The 11,579-nt window shown below is 28.6% G+C and overlaps 2 protein-coding genes across 3 annotated transcripts; one reads left to right on the top strand and one right to left on the bottom strand.

Annotated features, from left to right (window-relative positions):
• Nucleotides 1-599: 599 nt before the first annotated feature.
• On the top strand, nt 600-3,715 carry LOC100872895 (BRCA1-associated protein). 2 transcript variants are annotated; one of them, XM_003695492.4, is made up of 6 exons: nt 600-1,049; nt 1,574-1,844; nt 1,944-2,133; nt 2,215-2,533; nt 2,630-3,054; nt 3,117-3,715. In XM_003695492.4, the coding sequence occupies exons 1-6, from the start codon at nt 971-973 to the stop codon at nt 3,495-3,497; spliced, it is 1,665 nt and encodes a 554-aa protein (XP_003695540.1). In that variant the 5' UTR covers nt 600-970; the 3' UTR covers nt 3,498-3,715. The 2 variants fall into 2 exon arrangements, with proteins under 2 accessions (XP_003695540.1, XP_012344462.1); XM_012489008.3 differs by having other exon boundaries at nt 642-1,049; nt 1,557-1,844.
• An 867-nt stretch (nt 3,716-4,582) lies between these two features.
• Nucleotides 4,583-11,553, bottom strand: LOC100872185 (uncharacterized). The gene is made up of 2 exons (XM_003695487.4): nt 8,175-11,553; nt 4,583-7,948 (listed from the first exon to the last, which is right to left on the bottom strand). The coding sequence occupies exons 1-2, from the start codon at nt 10,656-10,658 to the stop codon at nt 6,284-6,286; spliced, it is 4,149 nt and encodes a 1,382-aa protein (XP_003695535.1). The 5' UTR covers nt 10,659-11,553; the 3' UTR covers nt 4,583-6,283.
• Between the last annotated feature and the right edge of the window lie 26 nt (nt 11,554-11,579).

Raw genomic sequence — 11,579 nt, 5'->3', positions numbered from 1 at the left:
ATTATAGATTTGTTTTTTTCTTTTTTTAAAAATTATATAGCGACTTAGAGAAGCTTTCAAAGTTATCTACCTGAGTTTTTACTATTTTTATAATATTGCTATACTTTGGAATTCAAAAACGAATATAAGTATAATGAAATTTCTTCTTTGAAATTTATGGTCTAATATTTTATATTTTCTACAGAATTGTATACAAAATTTGCACTAAAACGACAAATGTTATCAATATTTTTCTATTCAAAATATTATTTTAATATTTTTGACACTATATATTAACTAATAATTTTGACACTAATAATTTTATTCGAAATTTTTTTTTATATGCCAAAAAATTTAGCTTTAAAAAGAAAACAATACATTTCGCATTATCTTGTATATTTAATACATATATATTATTAATATTGATTATAAAATATTTAGAAAATTTGGTAATATTTTAATAAAATTTTTGGCGCTTCTTAAACAATGTTGCATTATATATTTTTTTTTTATTAAATAAATGATAATGAATAATTAGCTATTGATTTTAACATTCATAATATATAATAAAAAAAAGTTAATTTTATTTAGTAGTAATAATAATAAACATCAGGTGGCGTAATTCATACTTTTTCAAGGTGGGAGTTACCATTTGAAAGATTAGTTTGTATCGTATCTGATTGGTGAATGATAAGCCAAAAAGGAGCAAAAATACATAATAAATTGTGATTTTTTTATTTTTCGTTATATTCATAAGTTTGCATAAATAGAAATAATATAATCAATCTATAATAATTTTGTGACAATTAAATAAAAAATGAATGAATGGTGTATTTAATCTCTTAATCAGAAACAGTGTGACAGTGTGACACTTGTAAGATCGTTATCAGTTAATTATGGGGGTTGTTTAAAGGGTTAACACTTACTTAAAAGCAGTGAACACAATGATAAATTTGTTTGTAATAATGCACGATAGGTATTATTTTATGGAATGAGTTCTTTTCCTATTTCGGTATCTCTCTGCGTTATTCGCGTCGAGGTTGTTGATGAAGATTCTGAAGAATCGAATGGTAAATATTTACATATTTGTATATTAAACTAGTAACTTTCAACTGTTATTGTTAACTTATATTCTACTTGTTTTTATAATGAATTACTTCGATCAATCTTTTTGTTTACAAATCTTTTTAAGGTTATGTTATTTGTCATAACAATGTTATGTTTATATTATTAACTTTTTCTGTAAAATTTATATAATTTTGAAACTAAGATTTTTGTTCGTAAGAAAATACAAATAAATAAAATTTTTTAGAAAGAACATTCTTATCTTTTTAATTATATACAATTAAATAAATATAAGACTTGCATAATATCATTTTTAAATTTATATAATTTTTTTTATATATTTTATTTTTCATAAAAGTATAATATTTTAAATTTTTTTAAACTTTTATTTAAAATTCAAAAAATAATTTCAAATATAATGAATTAATATATGAAGATTATTAAAAAAATAATCATTAAAAGAAAAAGTACAAAGAAGATCATACCTTGTTTGTATCATGATTAATTCACAGTGGATTTCGTAATCCAGGCATAATGGCTGCTAAGATGAGGGGTCGCAGAGAACCAACCAAAATAAACATGGAAAATTGTACAAACCTTACAGAAAAACAAGATTCAGTACTTCCTTCTCAAGGAACTAGCAAATCTAGCTCTACTTCTAGAGCTAATTCTGAAGAAAATACTTATGATGATTCAGAGATAGCTGGTGCAAGTGCTTGCGCCTGTGATCAAATTAATTTTATCTCTGGAAATCCATTTGTTGAAGTAACCAAAGGAATTATACATTTATATAAGGAGAAGTAAGCATTATTTTATAAGTATCACTTTATAGTTATTCAAATAATAAATTACAATTAAATATGTTTGCAATAATATTTAATTATATTAATAATTTTCAGTAAATTAACAGATATACATCATGCAGCAGAACGTACTCAAACTATCTGCATTCTCTCAGTTCCAGCTACAATGACATGTCATGATCTTTTAAGATTTACCGCTCCTTGCCATCAAGATGTTCGGCATTTTAGGATACTTAGAGATGGCAGTCCTAATCAATATATGGCATTGATTACCTTTAAATCTGCTGTAGTTACATATAATGAATTAAATCTTTTTTATATATTAATTATATACAATATTATATATATCAAATTTTGTATATTTTAGAATGCAGCAACAGAATTTTATGGTTCTTTTAATGGTACTCCATATAATTCTTTTGAACCAGATGTTATCTGTCACATGGTATTTGTATACAGTGTAGAAGTAACATATAATGCTATGCCTTTATCTGGACATACAGAATTACCACTTTGTCCAGTTTGTTTAGAAAGAATGGATGAAAGTGTTGATGGTATTTTGACAATTTTATGTAACCATACATTTCATGCAAGTTGCCTAGCTAAATGGGGAGATACTTCTTGTCCAGTTTGTAGATATGCTCAAACACCAGAATCATTTGCAGATAGTTACTGTATGGAATGCAGTATGTAAACAATAAATATTTTTTAGTTAAAAAAAAAAAAAAAGAATGAAACTATAAAAATTATAAATTATATAAATTATATAAATATTTTTTTAGATACTGGAGAAAGTAATGATGCTTTATGGATCTGTCTTATATGTGGACATATAGGTTGTTCACGATATCATCAAGGACATGCTTTTCAACATTATCGTGAGACACACCATTGTTATGCCATGCAATTAGGAAATAATAGAGTTTGGGATTATGTAGGAGATAATTTCGTTCATCGATTATTGCAAAATAAAGATGGAAAAATGGTTGAAGGTGGTCCTACAGCAACTAAAGCTGAAGGTGCTGCAATGGAAGAAAAAGTAGATTCTGTACAATTGGAATTTACGTATCTTTTAACATCGCAATTAGAAACTCAAAGACAGTATTTTGAAGATAGATTAGCACGATTAGAACAACATTCTGTGTTACAAACTACAGAACTCAGAGAAAAGTTAAGTCAAGTATCAGAAGAAAATGCCAAAGTTAAGGTAAGCTTTTTCTAACTTTTATCTCTTGAAGAAGGAATACGTCATTTTATTACATATTTTAGGAACAATTAGCAATATTAAGTCGGGAAAAGCAAAATGTAGATAAACGATTACAACAAGTTAGTAATAAATTGATACAAGTACAAGCAGAACTAACTGAAGAAAAAGAATTAAGAAAGGCATTAGAATTAAATCAAGCCTCTTGGCAAGATAAATATAAAATTTTGCAAAATGAAATGACCGAATATCAAAAGACAAAACAGACAGAAGTAACAAATTTAAAGGAACAAGTACAAGATTTAATGTTTTATCTTGATGCTCAAAACAAAGTTGAAAATTCTGAATTAAGAGAAGAAATCGCTTCAGGTCGTATAGTAATTCCAGAAACTTCCAATTCTGCTAAGAAGAATACTCGACTTTCTAAATCTCGTAAAAAACGTTAATATAATAGTTTGCTGACATTTTCTGTAAAAAATTTAATTTTGAATCATACTCCGAAATTAAAAATTGACTTTGTATCTTTTTAATTATGTTAAAATAAATTGCTGAATTTTTTTTTACTAATTTTAAATAAGAACTTTAGTATATAAATCTATAAAAATAATGATTGATGTTATAAAATACTAACCTTTGTAATTTCCAAATAAATTTTGATATTTAATTTTTTTAGAGTAAAATTAATTAAGTTATATATTTTAGCTATAAATTAATATATATATATTAAGTTATATATTTTAGTTATAAATTAATATATATATATATATATAAGTCACTTGCCATATCTTTTAAATGGAAGCTTTATATTTAGTTTACATTAAAAATAAAAAAAATTTACCAATTTATATTTATTATTTTTTGATATAATGTTTCAAATTAAATAGGAATTATTAGCTTTAATTTATTAATTTGTATATATATACAAATAATAATTAAACTTGTATCAATATTCAATAGATTGTTTTAAATTGAATATTGCAATTCGTTTAAAATTTTCTATTTTTTTAGAAATTCATTAAAATATGATAGATGTAAAATATATTGAATCTCACAACAAATATGTCTATTCAAAGATGTTTTATGTGCAATATTTTTTCAATTTTTAAATTAATAAAATTGTATAATAAAAAGATACAATTTGGTAAAATTTGTTAAATATTTTTTAAATATTCTAATAAATAATAATGACTTCCATTAACTTATGAACTATTAATCAAATAATTGCATAATACATACATATATGTATGTACATTTAAATAAATGTGTGTATTACTTATATTTTAATAAATATCACTTACTTAAAATTAGCTTTACTTTCATTTACCTACTTCATAAAAGAAAAATAAATTATACATTTTTTTCTTTAATTCATAACCATTTTTGCCTAATTTGCAATTATATGTCACATTTTTACATATTTTTCCTTGTTTTATCTTTTTTTTTTTACATTATATTTTCCATTTATAAATAAGAGGTAAATACTGGTAATAAAAATACGGTACTTGTGTGTAATAAAAATACAAAGAAAAACTTATTTAAAAAAGTACCTCAATACATAATTTTTATTAAGGTTTACACATGTTGCTGATTTATAGTTTCTTTTTATGATAATAATTATCCTATTTTTATTTTCATAAGAGTACGAATCGCTTTTAGACAATTATTAATTCCCAACACGTTGTTGGCTCAGTTATAAAATAAAACTGATATACATATTTACATTATCTACAATTGCATTCAATTAGAATGCATATGTTTAACTAAATGATTGCACATTTGGACGTCGATGTTGGTCATACATGCAAATAAGTTTTACTATTTGATCGACGATATTGAAAAATTATTATATTTAACTATATTATTATATTTAACGAAACACGATTTCTCTTCGATTTCAGAAGAGAAACAGAATCATGAATTCTAGAAGATAATTTGTTAAATAATTATTAACAAGTAAAAAATAGTAACTCAAAGTATAATATAGAAACAATATAGTTATATTAAAAACATTTCATGCAATTCTTTTGAAATTTAAATTACGACAACGATCTATGAAAACTTGGTTTCATAACAAAATTTGTGTATCATATAATACAATATAATTTCATTATATTTAATAGATTCTTCATTTCTTAGCTCCTTCATTCATATTGCTCTCTAGAAATTAAATGATACATGATCTGCCAAATAAAATATAAAACAATTAACTATTAATACATTTGTTACAGTATCACTATATCAAAAATTTCAAATAATCTTCCACACGATTTTGCTTATCATTTAAGATAGATTATATTTTCACTATATTATACCTAATTAATTGGAGAGCAATATGAGGAACCAACATCGATCAGTCTTGGAATTAGAATTAGCAATAAAAATTATTGTATATTTTGCAAAATATATAAATATAAAAGAATAATAATTAAGATCCGTAACTACCTTGTGATAATTAATAACACTAATTATTTATAAGGCCTTATGCGTTATAAATTGAACGCAAATAAATATTGGCCCTTCAGTTCCTTCTCACATTTAATGCCAGTACATAAAATCGCAATATACATGTTTTGTGTAAAATAGTTATTGTAAAAAAATTTCGTACAACAATCAACACATAAAAGTGCTTAATGATTTCATAATATTGATCAGTTAGTTATTATTATCTAATAGTTAATTACTGTAAGTTGGCAAAAAGCATTTCATCGTATAATCTTCCTCTATGGGAGTTATTCAAATCTTCAGACATGTACCAGTTAATATTTGTTAAAAATTTCTTATTATCTTAAGTAGTTACAGTCTCCAGTCAGTGTATTTAGCAGACTATATGACGAAAATTTACGAAGTGCAACATACAATGCACAATGCACAATTCAATGTAAAATCGTTTTTTTTTTTTTTTTTTTTTTAAATAAGACAAATTAAACTTTTATATCTAATAGAATACTAGTAATACTAGTAATTATAATCCAAGTTTAAAATGTCTGTATTAAAATATCTAAGAAATAATAATAAGAAGAGAAACGAACGAGATTTTAAAAAAATTAAGAAATATAATATATAGAAATATTATATTTATTTCATCACTTTGTGCTGAATTAATATTTTCTTCATTTTTCAAATGAAGAATAAAATTTAAATACATAAAGAGATTAGAAGTAAAAGATTAAGATAAAGTATTGGAAAATAATATTTTTAAAAATATTGATACTGACTAAATCTCGTTCGTTCTTTAATTTTCAGTATTTACAGGTTCTCGTGCATGATGAATTCTTACATGTTTATTATGATTGGATTTTGTACCACTAGATTTTCCACATATATGACATGTATATGGTCTGGCACCTGAATGTACTCGCAAGTGTTCTTTTAGATAATATGATCTATGAAAAGTTTTGTTGCAAACATCGCATGTATATGCTTTATTTTCTTCATGTTCTTTTACGTGCCTTAAACAATTATATTTTCGTATGAATTGCGCTCCACAATAATTACAAGTATAAGGACGCACATTTCTGTGAGAATTCATATGAGCAGTATAATCACTGTGTCGGTAAAATGCACCACTACACTGATTACACTTAAAAGGTTTGGTGCTACGGGCAGCGTGAGTCCATTTGTGCAATTGTAAGTTCCACTTAGTACTAAATGTTTTAGAACAAACTTGACATTCATAAGGTCTTTCACCATTATGAACTCGCATATGTACTGCTAAGGAAGATCGCAAATAAATACACTTACATACGGGACATTCAACATTTTCGTTCTCTCTTTGAGCATCTGGAACGAATCTTTTATTATGAGCTCGACGCATATGTCTAGTCAGGCTGGCCATGTGAATGAATCTTTCATTACAATATGTACATGCTTTAGGTTTTTCATCATGTGTTTCTTTATGCCAAGCTAACTTTTTTTTTGTATGAAAAACCTCACCACAATGACATATGTAATCTTTTAATTTTTTCTTTATATTCAAATGATGTCTATTTTTGTGCTGTGTCAAATTTGAATATCTACGAAATGTTTCATTGCAAAGATTACATTTAACTGGTGCATTTCCAGTATGACCATTAGTATGTTCATCTAATTTTTGTTTTGTTAAAAATGCTTTGTCACAAACAGTACATGGAAATGGTTTAATTCCTAAATGTCGTTTCATGTGTAATTTGAAATTTTGTTTTCTATAAAAATACTTTCCACATTGGCTACATTCTAATGGGTGTATTTTTAAATGAGCATTGAATAACAAAACTGAAGGAAATTCTTCATGACATATCTGGCACTTAGTGCTCTCACGGATTCGCTTTGTTGGTTCTGTAACATGTACTCTTCTATGATGTAGTTGTAATGATTTTTCACTACTAAATCGTTGATTACAAACTGTGCAAATCACTTCAATATTTGATGGTATTACGAGTGTTTCAATTTTTTGATCAGATTCTACTTTTGTAATTACATCAGATGATTGTGGTGGTTGAAGTTGATGTAACATTGGTTGTTGATGATAAACTTGTTGAACATGTAAACCTGGTACAAAAATATCTTCAAACGCATTCATACGACCATCCAATAACTTAATATCTTTTACTTCAGGTTGATCTGTAGATTCTCTACTACTACTCGGTCCAGCTTCTTTGTGCGCAGTAGTACTGTGTACCCGGCGTTCTTTAGGGCAATCAAATACTTCAGGACAATGATAACATTTAAACATTCTTTTTGTAGGAGTTTTCCTATCTCGATCTAAAAATAAACTTGATGTAAAATGTGTAGCTAAAGATCTGCTATCTAATAGAGGGCCTGCAACTTCATTATCTGATCCATCAGATTCTTCCCAACTTTCACGTGCCATTAAATCATAAGATGTTGACATTCGTGATGATTCTTGACCAGCATACAACTAAATGCACAAAACAAATTTGTTATATATATAATACTTTTAAAAAATAATTTTTAAAAAATAACAATTTAAACAATTTTTAAAAATATTTAATATATTATAATAATAATAATAAATAATATAAAAAATAATAAATAATATTTATAATAATATTAAATTTTTTAAATTATGTATTACAGAAAATTTTTTTTAATTTTTATTATAAATATTAATAATATATTTATACCTGCCAAGCAGATTGTTCTGTACATCCATTGCTTTCTTGTTCTGATAATTCACCTCTGGGTGGCATAGTTTCATCAGCTCTCATATTAATGCTTTTAACTTCTTCATCTACACCTATTCCTCCTTCACTACTTGCCATAGATTGTTGGCTGGTTCCACTAACTGCTTTTTGTGAAGAATCACTTATGAATGTACTAGGAACTAATATTTGAAGCCCATCAAATTCAAATACATTCATTGGACCTGCATGGGCATCTTCATTTAAACTAAGAAGTTCCACTGATTGCTTTTGTATAATTGATTTAGATGAATGAAAATTCTTTGAATCAGAACTACTTGCAACATCATTAGATTCTGATAAATTTATATGATTACTTTTATTTGGTATATTATATGAATCTACCATTGATATTGATTGCTGAGAATGTTGTGAATGAATTGTAGAAAATGAACTTATATGTTCAGTAATTCCAGATTGATATGCAGAATTTCCTTCCATTTTTTTCTCATTTTCACATATAGAAAGTTCTAAATGATCAGTTTTTACATCTTGTTCAACCTGAGAACAATCAATAGGATCCTTTTCTGGTGATTCATCCATTGCTCCATTACTGTCTTCATCATTACTTAAACCATTAGTATCCATATGACAAAATGAATGTACTGATGCGGGTGAACATGGTTTACTAAGATCCTTTCGAACTCTTAATACAGATATACCACTACTTGCAGATAATGGAGTATGTGATCTAACATTATCTCCATTTTCACCATACTTAATGAAAGGAGTATGTGGGCTAGGTATTTCTTCTATTTCCATATCTGCCTCATCAAAATTATCTTCTGCTTCATTTTTTTCATCTTCATCATCTTCTTCATCTTGCAATGTATTTGCATCAAAACTATTTGGATAAAAATTAAGATTTTCATTTGAACTAAATTCTGAACGAACTGAGTAAGTTCTATGAGGTCTCTTTCGTACAATTGGTGATGCAGGTGCAGATAAACTATTTTTATAATGGTATGAAAGACAAGAACTTTTATTTTCATCATTATCTATATCAATTTCTGAACTTTCACTAAGTTTTATTTTTATGTCAGATTCACAACTATGTTCATGCTCAATGGAATTATTACTGATTGTTTCATGAATTACACTTTCTGCTCTTTTAGGAGAAAGACTTTTCTTTGTACCTTCATTTTTTTTATCATCTTCAGAATTAGATTCTTTTTGTGATGTATTATTAAATTCATTTTCCATAATAGTGATTAAAAGACGTTCTAATTGTTCTACTTCACGCTGAGCTGGTGCCTTTACTGTATCTTCTAAGGGCATTTCTGCAGAGGTACCTTCATTTTCATTTATTTCTTCTCTGTGAGGAACTTTTTCATTAGTTGCTTTTTCAATTTCATTTTCTGTTATCATTGATGATACTTCAGGCGTAATAATTTTATTGTTATCATCATCATCTTCATATCTGTGTACATATCCTTGTATTTCTGATGCTTCATAATGAAGAGATTTACATTGTACATCTGTAGTAACAACACACGATGATTCTCCATCATCAATATCTGGCAATACACTCTCAACTTTATCATCTGTAGTATCATTGACATTACAAGTAATTGTCACTGATCTTGGAATGTTATCATATTCATTTTGCACAGTATGCTGCTCTGAAGTACTTGAATTATGGGATTCTTCTACCTCTTGATCTATTTGAATTGTACTAGTTTCACTTTCATTTTGCTGCATGGAGTTATCTTCATTTAATGATGGAGGAGAAACTGGAAGATTTATATCTGGTAACACTTGTTCAGACTCCTGTTCTGATTCAGGTAAAATCTCAGGTAAAATTTGTTTTGGCTCGGAATTATTTACAGGTACAGCAATGGCAGTTCTACCATTTGTTTCACCAGCCATAGTCATTACTGGCCTGACTCTAGCTGAATTAGGTATGGCTGTGACTGGTGAAATCATTTGAACAGTTGGTATTTGTTGCTGCTGGTACATACCATATGGATTATAAAGCATTTGCATCATTTGATTAGCTTGTGGAGCCATTGCGTATTGTGGTATCATCATAGTGCCATTATTTACAAACTGTTGATAACTAAATGAAGCAAACTGAGGTGGCATCACAGTACCAATAGGTGGACACTCAAAAATAGGTCCTATAGGATATGGAGATTGAGCTGATAGATGAGTATTCTGTGCAACTTGAGGTGTATTTTGGGGTGATTGCATAGCCGGAGATGCTGGAGGTACTGATGATGACAATTGTGCCTGATGCACTTGTGAGGCATTATTACTAGCTTTGATAAGAGCTTCAATAACTTGTTCTTTTGGATGAGTGTCCAAATGTCTTTGTAAACTAATACCCTCACGTAGATAAAGAGTGCATACTGGACAAGCCACTGCACCTCCTGATGCTCCATTGTTTGTTGTATCCATTATGCCTGAGGTATTTTGTTTATACATTTAACTTTTTAACTATTACATTGAACACAACTAATGTAATGAAAATTTCTGTAAAATATCCACAATGAAGTAGTAACACCACTTTCTTCTTTTTGTAATTGACGTCTTTGCTGTTACTGCCGTTACTATCTTCTTCGTCGTATCCGTCACGAATATCGTTCTAGTTGTTTTCGCTATCTTTGTAATCGTAGTGGTTGTCACTGCCACTGCCTTCGTTATCACATTTACGGCCGTCGTCGTCGTCGTCGTCGTCGTCGTCGTCGTCGTCGTCGTCGTCGTCGTCGTCGTCGTCCGTCGCCGTCGTCGCCGTCGTCGTCGCCGCCGCCGCCGTCGTCGTCGTCGTCGTCGTCGTCGTCGTCGTCGTCGTCGTCGCCGCCGTCGCCGCCGTCGCCGTTATCGTTGTAGTCGTTGCCGTTTTGGTCGCCGTCGTGATGATCGTAATAGATGTAATTGTTGTAACCCGTAATTTGACTAATATTGTTAACACATATCGCCAATGGCTGGCTGCATTTTGGGCTTTATCAGGCCTGCAAGCACATTAGAGCACGGCATATGTACGGCCGACACGTTGCACCAGGCAGTGCCCCAAAAATATCGACGTTCATGGCTACCTGGTTCGAGTGTGCGATGGAGCCAGCAAGGCAGTCGCGGACAAATCAATATCCTATTAAATCGCCAGCCTCCCCTGCTCTTATTAAATTACACCTGCACTATTCACACACGCTTGCAATATAGCACCTTTCTCAAACCTAGGTACAACAATTTTTTCTAAAAGCCTTGTGTTTCTCATTCGATTATCGAAACGGCATGTTTTTCGCCCGATTCCAGCCTAAAAACACAACAGAAAACAGTGACGAGTAGTATTCCACCTTAGAATGAGAACAACAAGAAATGTTACTACGAATATAGCGCCCCCTCGTA

This window comes from Apis florea, unplaced genomic scaffold (genome assembly GCF_048593485.1).
Source record: "Apis florea isolate Af1SG1 unplaced genomic scaffold, ASM4859348v1 contig_3367_pilon, whole genome shotgun sequence".
Lineage (NCBI taxonomy): Eukaryota > Metazoa > Arthropoda > Insecta > Hymenoptera > Apidae > Apis > Apis florea.
Note: the sequence above shows the minus strand (reverse complement) of the source record. Positions and strands in the feature narration are given on the sequence as shown.